Source organism: Cupressus sempervirens, chromosome 1, assembly GCF_028749045.1.
Source record: "Cupressus sempervirens isolate cs-2001-9-10 chromosome 1, ASM2874904v1, whole genome shotgun sequence".
NCBI lineage: Eukaryota > Viridiplantae > Streptophyta > Pinopsida > Cupressales > Cupressaceae > Cupressus > Cupressus sempervirens.
In genome coordinates this window covers 264,374,867-264,396,315 of record NC_143118.1, presented here as the reverse complement: position 1 = coordinate 264,396,315, position 21,449 = coordinate 264,374,867, and the positions used below count along the sequence as shown (strand labels likewise).

The 21,449-nt window shown below is 36.2% G+C and overlaps 1 protein-coding gene across 11 annotated transcripts in view; it reads right to left on the bottom strand.

Annotated features, from left to right (window-relative positions):
- The window catches only part of LOC149577133 (uncharacterized), a 29,877-nt gene extending 10,051 nt beyond the window's left edge, over positions 1-19,826 (bottom strand). The window contains exons 1-3 of one of the 11 annotated variants that reach the window (XM_089822339.1): positions 19,292-19,826; positions 18,650-19,191; positions 17,635-18,554 (exon numbers count right to left, since the gene is read on the bottom strand). In XM_089822339.1, the coding sequence (XP_089678465.1) occupies positions 17,635-18,471 (837 nt within the window). In that variant the 5' untranslated portion in view covers positions 18,472-18,554; positions 18,650-19,191; positions 19,292-19,826. Of the gene's footprint in view, positions 1-16,444; positions 17,368-17,634; positions 18,555-18,649 lie in introns of those variants that run through there. The other 10 variants (XM_089822282.1, XM_089822299.1, XM_089822357.1 and 7 more) reach the window with 10 other exon arrangements.
- Between the last annotated feature and the right edge of the window lie 1,623 nt (positions 19,827-21,449).

Sequence of the window (21,449 nt, the reverse complement as noted above, 5' to 3'; positions counted from 1 at the left end):
GAATAATCCAAATGGCTTTGAAAGGCCTCCTATCCCCCTTATTTATACATAAAATTAGCCTAAAATAGGCTAAAACAAAAAAATACAATAATAGGCCATTTATCAAAAAATTACATTCTCAAATTACCCTTTAGCCATTTTTGCAATTTGGCTTTACATCAATTTTTGGCTTAAAAATAATAACAAAATAACTAAAAACCTTAAAATAAAGGTTGGCGGATAGTTTTGTTATCCTTAAATACAAATTAAGCTATAAACGTTTTAAGCCACACAAGTGGCGCAATGGCAATAAAACATTTTAAACATTCCGCCGGTTGGGGGTTCCAACCCCGCTGGCGGCCCCCTTTTCCACATTTAGCAATGGTTAAAACTTAAATAGCAAATGTCGTGCATGGTTGTTAAATAGCATTGGTGGCGTAACGGCTATCGGTTATTTTTGGTGGCCGGCGATCAGGGGTTTGACCCCTACCAGCCACCACCTAACCGCTTTCTTGTCAAACTTCCAAACAACTTTCCCGCCTGACGTGGAACTGCCACTGGATGCCACATAAGTGCCACATGGTACCTTCCAGACATTGCCATGTCATTGGTCCACCTTTTTGGTCAACCAACTTTGACTGAGCATAACTTTTGCATCTGGTCTCTGATTTCGACGAAACGAACATCGTTAGAAAGCTCTCAAGGAGACCTTCAATTTGGTGCCAACTTTGAACAATTTTAGAGAGTTCAAAATTTCACCTTTCTAATAGCCTCTGACCCAGAGTTTGACCAACATTTGACTGGCCATAACTTGAGCATACAGACTCCTTTTTCGTCCATTCAAGTTGCGTTGGATTCAGAATTTCGAGAACTTTAACATGGTACTAATTATTGGAGTTTTGAAGGTACTTCAAATTTCAATGAAAATATCCTCCAAATCAAGCCTCCCCACTGAAAACGAGCTTTCGGACCTCCGAAAGTTTATTTTTACATAAAATGGAAATGAGGGCATGTTTGCCTCACTTGTCCAGTATCACCTGTACAAACTGCTGAAATTCTGAATATCTGAACCATCACGCACATTATGAAGAATGAGATAGCACTACTAATACAATCAACCATATATCCACCAATGTTCATTGTTACATCCATCACCCACATAGTACCAACTAGTAGAAATAGAAGCAACAAAATTGAAATAACTAATGAAATGGAAAATGTATCAACATTTTGGATCTCCTGCATAGGAACACCATTAGAAAATGAACCCTTCAAATCCTCTTTTACCATCACTAGCTGAAGACTTGATTTTGCTTGCACCTAATCCTCACTAGCTGCTGCAGACATGAGGGTCAGTTTAATGCTTGCATTTACAATCATTTTTAAATGTCCCATGTTTACAATTGATCCTTCATTCTTCATGCGATGAGCTCTTATGATGTATTCAGTTCCATTTTTAAACAAATGATACTTGTTATGTTCCCTGTAGAAGATAGCTTTCCTATCATATAAGTATGGGCTACCCAACACAATCCCATAGATATCAAGTGGAACCACATCAAATTCAACCTCATCTACAAACATAAATGTTATTGCAAATCTTAACTTACATTACTTAGCGACTCGTAATTTGTTATCATTGCACACCCAACCTAATGGATAAGGTCTCTTATGTGGCTTAGTTTCCAATCCCAACTATTTAACAACTTCTTCTGAAATCAAATTAACTTGGGACCCACTATCTATCAATGTGTCAATTTTAGTGTTCTTTGAAATCACCCTTATATGAAAAAGTTCACACCTTTTACTATCTTCAGGAACAACATAACTTTTGGAAGTGGAAGCATATGAAACGTCAGTGGTAGAATCAACAAAAGCTTTACCTTTCAAACCCACAACCGATATTGTTGTCTCATCACCAAAATCTGATCCAAGATCCTGAACAACAGTTGTAAACTTTTGCTTTCCTTTTTGATCCTTCTTAAACCACTTTGGTTTCAATTCTGGATGCAATTTCCAACACTTTTCTTCTACATGTCCTTTCTTTTGACAATGTGAACAAGTAGGCTTTTCACCTTCCTCTTTCCTCACAGTAGCTGCTTTCTTGCCCTTCTTGTGTCCTTCAGGAGGAACAAATTCCTTCTTTGAACTAAAACTTGTGTTTCCTCCACCTACTTCAATATGGGTTGCTTGAACACATCATCAAAGTTAGGACTAAACATCAATATTGTATGCTTTAAATATGAATGCATTCCACCTATATACTTTAATAAAGTATCTGCATGTAAAGAGGAATTTCAAGAGTTTATGCCTTCTTCCTAAACACCTGTGTATACTCTTGTACAGACTGTCCTTTACCTTGCTTTAAATTTTGCCAATCCATAATGACTTGTTGCATATGACCCAAAGGATAAAATTGTTTCTTCAAAGCATAAGTAAATTCATACCAAGCTGAAATGATTTTACCGTGTGTAGCAAGATCATCCTGGATCTTACTCTCCCACCAGACTAATGCAGTACCTCCCATTCTGAGAGTAGCTAGCTGGATTTTGGAAGAATCATCCAAAATATTTTGTACCCTGCAGTACACTTCAATCTGCTTAAGCCAATTATCCAATTTTTCAGCATCCAATTCACCATTATATAGAAGCAAATCAAACTTCACATCAAGATTTAACAAGGGTGTCTTCACATGCTTCTTTTTAGAATAAGTAAACAACTTAGAAGAAGAAGAAGAAGAGGATGAAGAAGATGAAGAAGATGGGGATGGAGGTTCGGGAGGGTCACTACCACCTCCTAGTCCTTTGCCTTTGTCATCTTTTAACGAAGATTGAGCTTCTTCCTTCTTCCTAGCCTTGTTCGCCTTTTTCAATTGTCATTCATTCCTCTCTTGAAGAAGAATGTCCACCAAAGCTTTTAACTCCACAAAAGCTCTTCGGAAGGCTTCTGCATCAAACTCGGAAAGATTTTGTTCAGATGCCATGACTTGTGGAAAATTTCTTCTTTTCCCAATCTCTAGGTTGAACTCTTCAAGAGAACCTTCTCCTTGCTTCAATTTCAACCTAGTTAAAATTCACCACCGGCAATTTCTCTACAAAACAGGCTCTGATACCAAACTTGATCTGATTTAGGATCTACAAGTTTTATGACTTAATCCCAACAATCAGATATATTTTCCCAATCCAAGTAGTAAACGCATGGCTATGTATTTAAAACCATTGAAATTACAAAGAAGAAGAATCTAGGATTGATACTGAGGAATTCTAACCAATTAAATAAAGTTAATTTTATGCTTTTACTGAAGCAATTAACATAATTGAAATACAGAAAAGAACAACACATAATAAAACTGACATATGAGAGATTAGAGGCACAACACAATTTGATATTGGAGTTCACCCTGTTAGGATTACGTCTCCGAGTCCTGCTCCAACTGGTGGCCAATTCAATTAACTCCAAAATCAAGTACAAAGTGTTACAATATCAACCCCTTCAAGTACAACAGCATTACTCTGCTCCAATGTACGTGACTGAAAAATGTCCTCCAGAAATTTCTCTCCTTCTTAGCACTTGGTCGTTCAAAATTCCAATGAATTGAATGATCCGAATGGCTTTGAAAGGCCTCCTAACCCCCTTATTTATACATAAAATTAGCCTAGAACAGGCTAAAACAAAAAAATACAATAATAGGCTTTTTAACAGATTACATTCTCGAATTACCCTTTAGCCATTTTTGCAATTTGGCTTTACATCAATTTTGGGCTTAAAAATAATAACAAAATAACTAAAAACCTTAAAATAAAGGTTGGCAGGCAGTTTTGTTATCCTTAAATACAAATTAAGCTATAAACGTTTTAAGCCACACAAGTGGCGCAATGGCAATAAAACATTTTAAACAGTCCTCCAGTCGAGGGTTCCAACCCCGCTGACGGACCCCTTTTCCACGTTTACCGGCGGTTAAAACTTAAATAGCAAATGTCGTGCATGGTTGTTAAGCATAACAGCTACTAGTTATTTTTGGTGGCCAGCGGTCAAGGGTTCGACCCCTACCAGCCACCTTCTAACCACTTTCTTGTTAGACTTTCAAACAACTTTCCCGCCTGACGTGGAACTACCACCAGATGCCGCGTAAGTGCCACATGGTACCTTCCAGACATTGCCATGTCATTGGTCCACCTTTTTGGTCAACTAACTTTGACTGAGCATAACTTTTGCATCCGGTCTCTGATTTCGACGAAACGAACATCGTCGAAAAGCTCTCGATGAGACCTTCAATTTGGTGCCAACTTTGACCAATTTTAGAGAGTTCAAAATTTCACCTTTCTGATGACCTCTAACCCAACGTTTGACCAACCTTTGACTGGCCATAACTTGAGCATACGGACTCCTTTTTCATCCGTTCAAGTTGCGTTGGATTCAGAATTTCGAGAACTTTAACATGGTATTGATTATTGGAGTTTTGGAGATACTTCAAATTTCAATGAAAATATCCTCTGGATCAAAGGGCACGGAAGAATAGGCAAACAAATACACAGAAAAGAAAATGAAGGCAAGAAAAGGTGTGTCAGCACCTAAAACAATCTGCAAAGCTGCAAATGCAGTAAATGACAACAGTAATCAGCAAAATATGTGTGTGTGTGTGGTATATTACCCAGGAGTGTGTATGTGTGGGTGGGTGTGTATTTAGTATACATATATATATATATATATGATATTCATTGCATATCTTGTCAATTGTCTTCATTGGATATGCAGATATTTTGTTAATTCTAATTTATGCATAATTACTAGTGAAGTAAGCATGTATGAAGATGAAGACGATTCCTTTAAAACCTTCAACCAATATGTCATCCCATTATGGAGGGGAGATAAGTTACAAAGAAGGGATACAAGTAGCTAGGAAGTCATTCCAATAGAGACGCCCAAAGTGGGGTTGGGAGTACAGATAACGATTATCTTTTTCTATGCTCTTGGGCTGGGTGGAACGGCTCAAGGTGCCTTCTATGCTCTCCCAACTAGTGCTCCAAAATGACAATGGGTTGTTTGGGTAGAACTATAAATTAATCTCGTTTACACTCTAAGTATTATACTAGTAAAGTAGAATTCCATTTGTAACATTGTTGAATGCTTAGTTATCTTTTAAACTAACCAAGTTGCAGGATCTAAATCAGGGAGTTAAGTTGAAAACTACATTTCCAACATCATCCATGCCTTATTTGGGGATTCTAGGGAAGATTAAAGTGCCATTGGGGAACATTACAACCCCCTAGGTCCAAGCCCACGCTCATACTAATGAAATGAAACCACAAAGGCTACTCTCCTATGTTACCGAGTTCGAACCTTGCCACCTGGATTCGGGTTCGGGTTCGCACGGGTTTGGATTCGCATTCGGATCCATTGTGGGTCCAAGCGGGGTCTGGATTTTAGACTATGGGTTCACCTAGGTCCGCAAACCCACAGCCCAAACTCCGGACCCTACCTGGACCCGCCACAAACCTAGGCGAACCCGAGCATGCCCACGGCAGACCTAGGAGGACCCACAAGTAGGGTCCAAAATGTAAAAGAAAACAACTTAAAAGAATGTTTTTAAAATTTTTTTTAATGCAATTTAGTAATTCAATCTATGATTTTTTTTTACAATCATGAACATAGATCAATAAGTGAGTATTTCATGTTAATCTTTGACATTTGGCACTGGTCAATGATCAAGCAACATATATTCATACTATGAAATGACTTAGTTTTGCAACTATGCAAGTTTATATTTTTTTTTTTTGTATATATATACTCGTGAACCCACCCACGAACCCAAATGGGAAAAAAGAATCCCGAACCCACGAACCCGAATCTGTCCCCAAACCCAAATCAAAACTTAGCTACTCTCAATACATCAGCCACATTTGCTAGAAATTTCAGTCCTTTCTTTCCTTTCTCAACATAAACACCTACCAAACAACAAAAATAGGAGAAAAATGTACCTTTCCAGCATCTTCCACCATTTGTTTTCCCAATAATATATTTTACAAGTTCATTACCTTCAACAATTCATCTTCCTAACATTTTTCATCATGGTATGATACAACTTGGGGGTTCATTGTTGGATCTCCTATTTTTGTTGTGAAGAATAATAATCACATCGTCATCATCATCGCCCCATGTAACTTGAGTCCTCTAACATTCCCAACAATAATTTATCTTTAACTTCAACTGTAGAACTCCTTCAATAAAAACCAAAAGGTGTCTATCTATAGCCTTAGCAAAGAATAAAATCATCTCATCTACGACCACCTCTAATAACCACAGTTTCGCTCGATGTAATGATCCTGATTTGTGCCCAGGTTGGCCAGACCAAAATTAAATAAATAATAAATCAAAATTATTATTAAATGAAATATTATTCATTTTAATAAAAATCAGCCTTGTACCAACTTGTTGCATTATTTTTTATATAAAATGCCTTAAAGACCAACCAATCTCATATGTCAGCCTCTATCCTTGGGCTTGTTTATTCTCAATGGCCAGCTCGCACATATTGGTGACGGTTGAATGAGGCATGCAAGTTTTGATTAATCCCTGCATAATTCACATTTTCCTTTCCGGATAAAAACCTGAAATGAGTCCTAGGGTAGCACGAAATCCCTGCTATTAGTGTTGCTAAGGCTGTTTATGGCAATTGCTGTAGAAGCACATGGAGCTGTCTAGGACAGAACCCCTAGAAAGATATTTCAAGGCAGAGACTATAGTGAGGCAAATTTATGTGAGTAATAAAGGCTGACCTAGAAGTGATCATCTGATCTTCCTTCACTGTGTGTCAATCGACACCAGCAAAGCAAGGGTGTGCACAGGACTGAAGGTTTGGGTAGAGTTCTCTGGGCAGAGATATTGCATTGACTTCATTTCAAGTTTAAGAAGCCCTACATAAGGCGAGCTGTTTAATCTACATTTCCTTTCTAGTAAGCAGTAAATAGAGTTTACCATTGGGAACTGTCAGATTGAAGGGACTGCAAACCTCACATCTGTAAGGTCTTGACAAATAGCATTGGGAGTCTATTATCCTCTCTGATTTCATGTCTCTGTTGTATGATTCAATCACCAATTATTGAAGATGTGAAATCCTGAGTAAAATGTAAGTGATATCTGGTTATAAGCATAGTTTGTTTTTAGTTGTCTGAGTAAGTTCAAATCTGAATATACTGTGTCAGGTGTTTTCTATTTTCTGCAAATAAACTTGTTGAGTTAAGCTGAGGAAATTTCAGAAGCCCAAAATTAAGAAATAATAAATTAAAATAATTAATAAAGGTTGAATATTATTAATTGTGATTTACTATTTATTTAATTTTGGGCTGGCCAAATCAGCCACAGATCAGAATCATTGCATTCAACCACAAGTTGTTTTGTAGAGACATTTAGTACCCATATGCTTTTGAGTGTTCACCAAAGCCAGCAAACGCATATGTTTTGTTCTTTGCATCTAACTTACTTCTCTTTTTTATCAACAATTGGTGTAAAAGAAACATAACTAAAAATACACAAGGAACTTACCCATGGCCTCTTTGACCATGCTTCCTTGAAATAATTATCTATAATGCGTTACATGGACTTAGATCAAAGATATAAACAAGTGCATTCACAGTTTACACCCAACATTGATGTGTTACATGCTAGTTACCCTGCCATGTCAATGATTACCTACATAAGTTTGCCTCCATTGCCTAGATCCTCACCCAATACAACACTTCCATCATAATGGTATAAGAAGCCCATCTTTTAAGAACATGATGTGGCCGACTATCATCTCGAACCAGCATGTTCTTAGGTTTCAAGTCTATGTACACCATGCCCATCATATCAATATGTTTCAACACAAGCAGCAACCTTGTTGTCTAGAACCATACAACTGTTGAACAGGCTGAATAACTGATAGAGGAGGTAAATCAGTTATTTCCACACACTTTATAAAACTTTTGCTCTATCAATAAACACTTAAGTAACGACAGTAACGATTTCTGATCCATCAGTTAAGCACATTAAACATTCACAATAGATTTAAACATAAAAGTACAAAAACACCAACACAGTAACACCAAGATTTACATGGAAACCCAAACTAGAAAAAACCACAGAGAAGCTAATTGTCAGGAAATGAGCACTTGTTAGGGTGACACCAGTTAAGGTAATTTAAAATTAATTTTTACAACGACTCACTGCAAATTGGCTCATTGTTGGTCAGCTCAATGCTTGATGAGTTACCTATCCTTTTATATGAATATGGTTAACTACCAAGACAAACAGGGTCACTTCCAATACAAATATAGGCTCACTACCAAAAAACGTGAGAAGAGATTGAAATCACCACTAAGACAACTGTCACCAATACACTACAATTCAAAAATATATATATCAATTTTCTACCGATGCATCCACACACATGATCAACAATACACAGATCTCTTGTAAACAAATTCATAATCACTTCACATACAAGCCACACAAACAACTAAAATCCTCGCTCTTCTTATGTTGCTTGATATCATCAACCATGTTGGCCATAAGAGATTTGAAATAGGTCACATCAAGACATTTCCACAATGGTAAGGAATGAGATGTGGACCACCTTGATCAATAAAACACTCCTCGCATTCCAACACGCAACACCTTGTCCAAAGCTTTCAGTTCCAATGGATAAGATAAACATGTTACACAATAGTTACTAGGATTGAAACACAAATGAACATGCTACAAATGGGATTGACCCCAAATAGACGATCCAACCTATATTGCACACAAAATAGAACCACCACTAAAAAGGATAAGAATAACCATCTAAAGCACATATTTCGATGAGAACTTATACTAATACACACAAATTGTCAGTACACATCAACCAATACACACCAATGACAACCATTAATGACAGCAACATGAATAGCATCAAGTTCACCTTCTAACAATCTCCCCCTTTATCATTGATGGCAACATTCTGTTAGAAATAGGGAATACTAAGAGGGGGGCAGGGAATCAATGTTCCACAAACTTTTGCCCAACTATGGCTTGCATAAATGATCAAACTGAAAAGTAAACATAAGCATAACACAATACAACTCATAATACCATTATTTGTAAACTAGGGAAACCTTGACCAAGGGAAAACCCCGGTGGGGATAATACCCACAAAATGATCCAGTAATCAAAAGTATCTTGTGAAAGATATTGACCCTACTAAGAGTCTCTTACATCAATATAGTGTATCTATCCTAGTTAGAGGACTAGGCCTTGTTAGAAGCCTCAACCTTGTTAGGAGTTGTTATTACAATACAAAAGAGTGCAAGATGAGTCCATTGCTCAAACATGTGTATACAACTATACAATGCTATCAATACAGATAGATACAAAAACCTTATATAGTGTTGATATCTTCAATATTTGATCTAACTTTGTAGCTCCTTCAAAATTGTTCATACAATTGTTCTTCTCTGTACTATCATCAATTTTGCATATAAACCAATCACATAAAGTGCGCATTCAAACATTATATCATTATAATACAATGCCACACTTTGCTAAGCAAAATGTTATGCCTTTATACCCAATATCTTAGTCTTGTCAGCCTTGCTACTTGATACTTTGCTAAATCTTTTAAATAATTTTTTGCCACATGTGGGTTAACATTTAGGATGTCATCCCAACATTGTTAAGTAATTATTTTGGTAGACTAAAACAATTCCTTAACCAAAAAGCCATTATACTGCCTGTTACTCGGTTCTGCCCTATTAACCTGTTAGGTTGGTACTGATAAATCCTTGATAACTCATACAAATCTTCATATTTCCTTTAGTGGTCTGAGACATATTATTTTATGTCCATACTATCTGCCTTCAAGTGCGCAAAAAATCATGTGCCTCCAACAAAGCTCGCTTAAACAAAATAAGTCTTCTGAAGCTTGTTACACTAATATGTACTTAGAATTTTCTTAATATTATGCCTCTAGACTTCACCAAAAATTATGCCATCTTGAAGCAGACAATATGTTGCCATAAATGACAACCCTAATATATTACCTTAGCCAAATTGCCAACACATTAATCAATAACAAATAAAACAGCTACAAAGGATATGATCATCAAAGTTTGTTGTTTTCAACTTTCTCCCCCTTCGACAACAATGAAAAAGGACCAAATACTCCCCTACTAACTCACTCTGCTCCGCTTGAGAGGAAGTTGTCAAGCACTAATCTAGAGAGAAATAAGCGCACAAATAACCAGACCAATGCACACAACTAGTACATTTAGTAAACACTAAGAAGGGGCAGAGTAGCCAGCTTCCCCCTAGAATACTCAAAATTATCCTTGCACAAAGGTTTTGTGAATATGTCTACCATCTTCTCCTTTATAGTCACATATTCAAGCTTCACTTCACCGTCAATTACCTTTTCTTCTAATAAAATGGCATTCAATAAAAAATGTTTGTTTTGCAATGTCGTACTGAATTCTTGGACATGCTTATAGTGTTGGTATTATCACACATGATCAAAATTGGCTCATCAAAAGCAGCACCTATATCTGTCAAGGTTTGTTTCATTCATAATACCAAAGTACAACATGCGGATGCTACAATAGATTCTGATTCAGCAATTGAGAAAGTTGTAGAATCCTGCTTCTTGCTTGACCAAGTTGTTGGCAATTTGTCTAAGTAGATAAGTTGGAGTTGTCATTTATGGCAACATATATCTAGTATTAAGAAGGAAGATCTTGAAGATGAAGATTCTACAATTAAACTTGAAAATTGTCGAAGTGTCAGTTAAGTTATCTAGCAGAGCAGATACAGATTTGATATGTATGGATGACAAAAGCATTATTGGCAGGTGCGCAGTTAGGTACAAACTATACAGAGGATTAAGATGACGTGTGTAAGTGCGCGAGTCAGTACAGTCAGTACAGAAGAAGATATGACAGTTTTACCAATTGCAGTATACAGACAGTAACAGAGCATAACAAAAAATGAATAATTATGAGTTGAGGAATTATTTTGTTTACAAAATAATTACTTGATTAATTAGGGACGACATCCTAGATGTTAACCCTAAAAGAGCAAGAGTTAATTTTGTATTTAGCCAAGCATGTGAAAGCTTGAAGACCGACTGGACAATGTTTTGTGAATTACAAAGGTATAAAGGCAGATTACAATATGCGAAATAAAGTGCGTTTCTAACGAAGACTATGCAAACTTTATGTGATGCGAATTATGATGTTTGATCAGAGGATAGCAAGTCTTGTGAAGAACAGAAAATGACATATCAGATATTGAAGATATCAGCAGCAAGCAAGAGGTTATTGTATCTATTTTTTTGTATCAAGGAACTGCATTTTAAGTTACATGTTTAGGCAGTGGGCTCAACTTGTACATCATTTTGTATATGTATATGTACCAACTCCTAATAGGGTTGAGGCTTCTAACAAGGACCGAGACACTATATGCATGTAATAGACTCCTAACAGGATCAATATCTTTAACCAGATACTTTTGATTAGTAGATCATTTTGTGGGTACCATCCCCACTGGAGTTTTCCCTTGGCCAAGGTTTCCCTAGTTAACAAAATATGGTGTTATGAGTTCTCTTATTGCATGGTTATGTTTACTATTCAGTATAATTAGTTTGCTTTCATATGCAAGTAATTAGGCAATTAATAATATCCAGTTTTGGGCTAAAGTTTGTAGAATATTGATTCATCCCCCCACTCTCAATATTCCCTATTTCTAACACAAGCAACTAATTGGGAACCAAGAAAGTAAGTTCCACAATTGTAACTTATTTGGTTAGAAACCCTAGTTGGCAGACTCACAAAGTACCCGAGTTTTAAAAACTATGTATTTTTGCTCTGCCAATTTTTCAAACTTTAACTCGCCGAGTAATTGTCAAGTTTTCCTGGAAAACTCAACAAGTCTATATGAAAGACTCGGTCGTGGCTAAGCATAAACTGATAAAGTAAAAAAAAGGCAATCTCAATTTTACTTTTTTGTTCTTAGTTTGGCTACTTGGCTATGAGGGGAGAACATAGGCTTCCAAGCCCTTGATACCTAATTGTAATCAATTAGCTCAATAGGTTTTTGAAGAAAAATCACATTCCCGTGTAGGTTTTTCTATTTTTTTCTATGGTTTTTTAAAACATTCTATTTATTTTTTGTTGTATCTAAATGAATACAAAATCATTCTGAAATAGTCATAAATGATTTTGAATCATTGGAACGACTTTTAACACAATTTTTGACAAGTTCTATTCAATCTTTCACTATTTTTTTAAGAATCTCTGTTTTTTCTTTTAAATCAAAACCTATTAGTACTTTTTTATTTTTTAAACTTTGTATGATGTCCAAAAATATTGAAACTAATCTAAATTAGTTTGCCTAATGTTTAACTAAATACTTATTTGATCTTTTCACTTACTATGTGTAGGTCAGCAATTAACTATTCATTCAGCATGGCAGATTCAGTGAAAGATTGGCCACTAGAAACATGCCCATCTAGATTTATAGGCACATGTCCTAAAGGTGTTAGAGATGAGACATGGAGGTATGCCTATGAAGGACCAAAGCAAAAGACGTGGTGGAGGACCCAAAAAAAGAATGGAGACAATTTGGCTGCACCATTCATTCTAATGGGTGGACAGATGGAAAAAGACCACATCATTATTTAAGTATGGTTGCTTGCAAGGACAATGTGGTGTTTTTGAAATTGGTTGATGCCTCCAATAAGGTGTTAAATGCAAAAACATTGGTATTAATGTTGGAAAACCTTATCATGGAAGTGAGAGAGAATGCGGTGCAAATCATCACAGATAATGGAACATGATATGTACCAGCAAGTAGAATCCTCCAAGAAAGGCATCCCACGTTTTTGGACACCTTGTGCAGCACATGTCCTTGACCTTCTTTTGGAAAACATAGGAAATCTTGGTGGGTGACTCCATTTGTTGAAGATGCAAGGCAAATAACAAATATATATCTACACTCACCCTTGGGTTCTAAATTTGATGAGAGAGCACACTCATGACAAAGATTCGGAGAGATTTGATGTCACAAAGTTTTCAATGATTTTCTTGATAATGCAAAGCATTATTGGAGCATTGGCTTCTTTAAAACAAAAATTTGTGAGTCAACCATGGCTAGACTCACCTTGTTCAAAAAAAGTTAAAGGAGAAGTTGTCATGACCATAGTCTTCGACAACCATTTTGCATAAAGGGTTGCAGAGATTGTGAAGGTAACTCCAAAACATGAATTTCTAATTATTCTTGATTCGAGTCTCTCATTATTAATTTGTAACTTACAAACTTCATTAATTAATCTTTTTGTAATTTGTATTTTTCAATTGTAGGTATCTAAGCCCCTGGTTAAATTTCTATGCTTGGTAGATGGAGATCAAACCCAATGGGGTATCTTTATGAGGCCATGGATAGGGCCAAGGAGCTATAAAAAATTACTACACAAGAGATAGACTTAAATTTGATCTCATTTGAAGAATTATTGATAGGTGGATCAATCAACTCCACCAACCCATTTATTCAATAGGGTACTTCCTCAACCCCTATTTTAGGTTTAATGATTCTTATCTAAATCGAAATGGAGAGGTCATGGAGGGCCTCACTATATGCATACAGAGAACGATACCTGAGGTTGAGGAGAAAGACCTTGTTGTGGTTGAACTCCAAAACTATGTGGAAGCAAAGGGTAAATTATTCTCTTCAAAGCTAGAAAAGAGAGGAAGAGGTACTTAAACCCCACGTAAGACATTTGCCATTTGCATTTTGAGGGCTAAAGTAATTGATAAATAATGTTTTCTCTTCTCTTTGCTTTCTTACTTTTCAATATTTTATTTTGTAGATGCTTGGTGGCAAAGTTGGGGTGAAAATAAGCCGCATCGAAATAAATTTGACCTCAAAATATTATGCCAGCCTTGTAAGTTCATCCCATTATGAGTACAATTGGAGCTTATTTGAGGCTATCCACACAAAGAAGAGAAAACAATTAGCCCAGAAATGCTTAAATGACCTTGTATTTGTGCGATATAATCTTCAATTGCACATAAGAAACACATAACAAGCAGCAATTGATCCAATTAATTTGGACAATATAGATCCTTACTGTGATTGGACGTCACAGGTCCATCCTTGATTGTATACAGAGGATGACATCACTGATTTGGAGATACAAGCTATGGAGGAGGAGGGGGCTAGATTTGGTTTCACATTAGATGCCATTGTGGAGGATAAGGAGTCATTGCTAGTACCAAGAGGACGTACATCTAGGACGGAGGACGAGCTACGTGTATCATCAAAGATATCGAGCAAGGAGGCACAGCCACACCCAACATAAGCTTCTAGGACCAGACCCTCTAGTTCTACCTCTCCCTTCTTTCTCAATAGAGTGGGAAGAGGAAGATGTAATTGTTATGATGTATTTACTTTTAGTTTTGCAGAAGCTATTTACTATCTGGCTTCCAACCATCGGCATTTTGTTAAGCATGAATGCTTGATGTTGCTATATGGGGGAGTTTGTCAGTATGTTAGAGAGATGATTGAGTACTTATAAGTTGCATTCATGAGAGTGTTTGTCATTGATGTCAACGTATCAATTTTTTGGACAGTTCAACCAATGTTGTTGAGGAAGGTTCATTTAGCAAGGTTCTGGTCAGAGATTTATGTTATGCACACTTAGAAGAGTATTCAGGAATGTGTTCTAATGCTATGTCTATGTTCGCAGAAAGAGATATGAAGATTTGCGAGAGTTACAAAAGATTTTGTGGAGACTGCTCTTAGAACGAGTTTCTAGTATTTGTGTTGTATCTTTTCACTGAGGTTGAAGATCGTTCAGCGGGCTTGGAATATGGTAAAACACATGTTTAGGATGCTTTGGTTAACATGGCGGAATCAAATGTTCATTCTGTAATGAGTTGTGAAGTTTATTCAGCATATTGTTCCCAAGAAGCCGACATTTGCTAATATCGTTATGGGAATTGTTATTTGTAACATAATGAGTAAATGTAATATCTTAATGTGGTCCTATGTTATTCATTGTAAATTTAGAAAGCCTCAAGGCTGACTCAATTAATTATTAAGACTTGGTATAAAGGAAAGTTTGTTTCCTTGTGGTAAAATGTCCATGTGATCCAGTGTGAATGGTTATTATCTTATGCGAGCTTTGGATCTGAATTATGTATGATCAGAGCAGAGATTGATGTTGTTGATGTATTGTGAACTTCAAAGGAACTATATTGGCAAAGGAGTTGTTGTTTAGTCAGTTCAAGAACTTGGATATGTTATCCTAAAGATTGTTTAGTGAAGACAGTCTGAGGCTATTTGAACAGTGGGTTTAGTTGTCCTCCTTTCAAGGGTTGGCACAACTCCTAATAGGGTTGGAATCTCCTACAAGGGATTCAAAGTCTCCCAACAGGGACTCATATGTACTGATTGTGTTTTATTTGACTCCTAACACCTTTCACAAGGAACTTTCTACAATAGTACATCATCTTGTGGGCATCATTCCCACCGGAATTTTCCCTTTGATGAAGGATTTCTCTAGTTAGCATATCTGGTGTTATTGTGCAAGGTTATCTTTCTATGGTTGTTGCATATTCTGATTACATGTTTCAGATTTGATAAAGTTATTAAGAGTTGTTTTAAACACATAACTAATTCACCATATTAACATCATGACCATATTAAAGTTTTAAACTAAAAAAAAATTGAAGTTAAATTTACTAATATATATTGTAATAAATTTCATCAATAATAAATGCCCTACCCATTGTTAGAACAGAGTTGTTGAGCAGTGGGAAGGTAAGGTCTCAATCTCTAATTTGGAGTATTGGCGATTTTGCAATCACTCAAATCACAAGCTATGTCCATTTCCCAACAAAATGTAATGAAGAAAGTAAAAAAATCCCCGAGTCCATGGCAATATCAAAGATAACCAATCGAGATTCATTGTGTTCATCCAAGTTCATTCTGGATGAACCCACTGGTGTTTTGTGTGCCCTAACTGACCCCACGACCAAACCGAGTGTGAATCCAAACCAAGTTCACACGAGACTTGTACCTGGGGCCCCTTGTCAACGAACCAGTAACTTAGACATATTCTAACAAGACATTTTTCAACATTTGAAGTCTAAATTAAGGATGTCAAATATATTTCTAGACTAGACTAGTAAAGCATACAATAACCAGTCCCAATGTTGCCCCCTAAGTGATAAAATTTAAATGTATGTCATTTCCCCTTTTTCCAACAGCAATTAATATTGAAAAGTCTTTCTTAACACTCACTAGAATATAACAAATAAATACTGATCAAATATATAAATACATTATACACCTATACATACATAACAAATAAATAAATATTAAAATAATACTAGAAGCAATTTCAAACTTAGGCACCGAAAATTGGGCCCATGAGTCCTAACCAAGGAAGCTATGATTGCAACTGCAGTTGATCCTTTTGATTATATTCACCTATTGATTTGAATCTAGCGTTCATGCAATTGAGAATGAAACCCCTTAACTGTAATATCTGAGGCTAAGACGAAAACCCTCACCTCAATTTGGCAAATAGTACACAAGGGTTGCAGATGCACTAAACGATAATATTGATTGAAATTCAGGTTTCATTGCCCAAGATTTGCAAGAAATTATTGAAAACCATTTATTCAAGAGGGGGCTAGGCTGTTTGATTACTTGACCAAGAGCAATATTTCTCATCTTCCATTGTAATGTGTAGAGCAAATCCATACTTGTCTGTGAGCTGGGAGAAGAAAGATGTTGGACCTAACAACCTTAAGGGAATCATCGCATAATCAACAGGATCTACTGCATTAGAACCAGCAGAGACTTAAATGATATTCACCCCAGTTGGTCAAGTCAAGGCAACATCAAAAGTGATTGCCACATTGCTGAAGGTGGTGATTGCCGTCTATTTGGCCTGGAACGCTAACTGAGATTTTGGTTCAAGAATATATATCTGTGGCGGGCAGTAATCTGAGTTGTAATGTTCAATTAAGATTTAATTTGTTTCACAAACGAGAGATCACGAGACAGTATAAATTCGCTTGTAGTTGTGGACAACTCTTATAAATGTATGATCTGAGACAGCAGATATACTGCCCAGATAGTCAATTTCTGTGTGCAACTTACCTAAAAATTTATGATTGATGTGTTACCAGTCTGAGATTGAATGTCATTTTGGACCTATATGCTGTTCAAACCTGAATATGGACATTTAAATATGAGAATTATCTGAAATCTGCTATCAACACATTTCAGATCATCATTGCTGAAGGTGGTGATTGCTGTCTATTTTCCCTGGAGCGCTGACCAAGAGTTTGGTTCAAAAATACATATCTGTGCAGGGCAGTAAAAATGAGAATTGTTTGAAATCTGCTAATAACACATTTCAGTTTGTGTAAGCCTGTAGTTCTGCCTACCAACACACAAACATAAACTATCAAGCAGATCCAGCTAAAACACATTTCTCAAATACAGCAGGAAGATTAGTAGGGAAAATAACCAGGGATATCACAAAATATTTATCACACATAATAAACGATGAATTTCATATGACTTTTGTAAATTAACAGAAGGGAAATTATTGAAGCAAAGGTAACAAACCTTGTCAGGTATATCAGATTTTTGCGCTAAGCAATTTCTATCCAGAATACTGGAAATAGCTGCTTCTGCTGCCATTCTCACAACCTTAGCTTCAGCATGTGCCTCCTTGGCAATAGGAAGGGTCGCAACCGCTTGAGGGGCAGCCAAATCTGTTGACACTTCTGCAGTTCTTTCTTTCTCATCACATTCTATTCTTGTCTGATTGACCAAGCAAATATTTTCTAATTGACTCCATCTATGTGCAGCCACAAATTCTCTTTTATTCCATTCCGTACTCTTATTTCCTCTATCAACTGGTCTATGATGAGGCATGTTCCAATCAGTAAGCTGCCACTGTGTTGCCTTTGAACCCAAAATTTCCTCCCTCCTCTCAAAACCTCTACAACTTTTGTCTCCACAACATTTTAGAGTATTCTGGTAAAGTAAGTCATTATTCTGCCTTCCCATATAAAACTGAATATTACCATCAGCTGCCATCACAGTCTCTGGAAAATACCCTACATACGGATTCTGCAAAAGGCCAGTCTTTTCATTTGTATGTAAAACAACTTCTGATGCCTCCTCAGAATCTTCATCCGCAAGAACATGAAGTGCTACAGCCTCTGCAATTGCAGCTACCTCTTCATCAAGCCGTTGCTGCTCCTCTTTCTCTTTTTGCTTCTTCTTTCGTATTTCAGAGCAGATAGCAGCAGATGTTGCTAGAGCCTTTTCAAGACGCCGCCTTTTCTTCTCTGCTTGGCGGTGCCGATCCAGTTCATCTTTTACCTGTTTTTTCTTCTCCTTCCTAGGTCCTGAAATTGATGGTAAAGAAGTATGAACAGCTCCATGGTGATCCATTTTTCTTCCCTGACACAAAAAAAGTTCCTTTAATCTTGCTCTTGTCTTTCAAGAAATTGCTTTGTTTTCGTTAGTCCTTTTCTCTGCAAATCCCATCTCTAATCAGTAAATTTGATTTCGCTTGGATTCAAATACCAGCATACGAAATAGGCATACAAAATAAATCTGTGGTACTAACCTTCATATATCCTTTTAGCACCTTCCTGAGGCCACAGCTCTGAAGACCAACAAATAAACCGAGAAGTTTCTCCTAAATCTAACTTCAGCAGAACATAGTTTGTAATACGGACCTACCTACAACCACTCGGGCTTGTAAAAATACCTTGTCTTTCGAACCACACATTCCCAGATTCCCCAAAGAGGACACAACATAACCGCTGATTGACACTCTCTCACAGAATACTCGGTTGAAAGTCTATACCCTGTTTCCAGTCTATTGCCATAAAGGTTCTTCATTCTCTTCAATACTTGTGCCCTTCCAATAACCCAATTTTCAGGTCACCATCTGAGAATCAATATTAAACTGCAAGTTCTACAACAACCTACGTTCACAACAACAAATCTTGTAGTGGAATCCCATCTGAAGACAACCATCAGTACAGCTATGCTTCAGAACAGAGCAAGGCAAAAACATCAGCACGTTCATGGTCCAGATGAAGAACCACTTGGGCTAACTGATAAAGAGGTTTTGCTCAATTAGCCTAACACATTCCTCTTAACCTGCCCATCATATAATCATACAAGAGAGAATTACATAGAAATCTGCCATGATACCCAAGAACAAAAAATTGTTAATTCAAGATAATCAAGCAGCGCTTACAGAATCTAGCACTTATATAAACAGTCTCCAGGCAATTAAAAACACAAACTGATATCATGTACAGACCGTTTTGGCCGTTACAAATCGTCGTATCTCATCTTATTGATATAACTTAATGGGGATCGAACTAGTGACCTCTCAGAAGCAAAATATAAAACCCCAATTACGCATAGGCCCCAGTTTCCCCAAAACTAACCAATGTAAGGCAATGCAATAAAGCATTGGCATTAATTTTATCAAAAAATCATGTTTTCATTCAAACTTTGAGATCTTGGTCCCTTGTAATGAATGAATTCAATTACAGTCAAGCAGATTTACAGCCGCTTTGCAAAGACTACAAAGGTAGATTCAATAGTCCATCCAACCAGTCTATAATGAATATTGTCTACCACATAAATAGTAAACGCAAAAGACAAATGAAAATAATGATTTCCGAAGACCCACCTGGTTTCGCAATACCGTATCAGCAAAACCAGTGGAATCCCCTGCAACGTTTCTTCTCCTCTGTCAACCAAATAGGTAAGGAAAATGGGATGAGGAAATCTTGCTTATTGACTTGGTTTCTTATTAAAATGTAAAATTAGGTTGGAGTGAAGGAGACATTCTACAGCGCCAGTTGTGTGGGGACAACCGTGGCAAACTTTCTTTCGTAGATAAGATTTATAGTTAGTATGGGCTGTCTTCGTGGGGTAGGGAGAGAGTATTTGCGGTCTATTTCTCCGAAAGGATGGAATGCCCTTTCAAGAATGAGAAAGCTACTCTTGATGCAACTCCATCGATGGAGAGGTGTTTTGGGTTTCCATTTTTATAGCAAACATGATCTGATTCCACTCCATATTAATAACTCAAACATTGAATAATTTCTTTCAAAACGAGAGACGATACGAACTTCTTGTTGGAAAAACGAATAGGGAGATTTTACACTTCAAGTCATAGTCTATCAAACAAATATTGCCACAATTTTTCGAACACATGAATAAAGTGTCAGGTGTTGTTTTTCTAAAATTAGCAATTACAAAAATGAATAGGGAGATTTTACACTTCAAGTCATAGTCTATCAAACAAATATTACCACAATTTTTCGAACACATGAATAAAGTGTCAGGCGTTGTTTTTCTAAAATTAGCAATTACACTTTAATTTCAAATGGATTTCTAAAAGAAACATTTGTTTGGACAAATTTTTTATTTTAAAAATGTATTTGTTGAACATGTAGGTCATTCAGTAAATAATGCTTATACAATAAAGAATGCAATGGAAAAGCAATAGTTTCAAATAAACTATGTATCCAAGAAATGATAGATTCAAATAAACTTTGTATCCAAGATGTAATAGATTCAAATAAACTACGTATTTGTTGAGCATGTAAAATGAATTGGTAGGTCATTTAGTAAATAATGCTTATACAATAAAGGATGCAATGGAGAAGCGATAGATTCAAATAAACTATGTATCCAAGAAATGATAGATTCAAATAAACTATGTATCCAAGAAGTAATAGATTCAAATAAACTATGTATCCAAGAAGTAATAGATTCAAATAAACTATGTATCCCCTTACAATGATCCAAACATGAATAAATAAAAACCTCTAAATCAAGAAGGTAAGTAGATTTCATTACCAACAAATTCATGTTATGTTTACAATAGGGAGAGAGGATGAAGAAGAAAGGTATTATTAAATGCACAAGGCAACTAGGGGGGTGAATCAGCTATCCATAAAACCTATAAGTTTTCTCAGAAATCATATCCACAAAAATGTATCTTAATCCTTAATTAAATAGTAATTGTAACATGAAATGAACATGTGAAAACCAAGTACTAACATGCATAATGAAACCCCAGATTTGCGTGGAGACTCTTGTTAAGAGAAAAATTACAGAGAAGATTAATTCTCAATTATACAAACACATGCTACGGTGACACTAGTTAACGTAATTTTTTCAAAGAATGCAAGTAATTATTTTTCTTTCTTCTTAATTGATTGAATAATTTTAAGTATTTAATTAATTTAGTGTCATTCTTCTAATTCAAATTCAAAATTCAACATTTCTATCTTATCTCATAGTTAAATATCTTTTTACTTATTTCATTTTTTCTTAATGTTAATTAATTAGCCTAATTATCAAATTAGTCGATTTCCTCCTCTTTAAGGAAT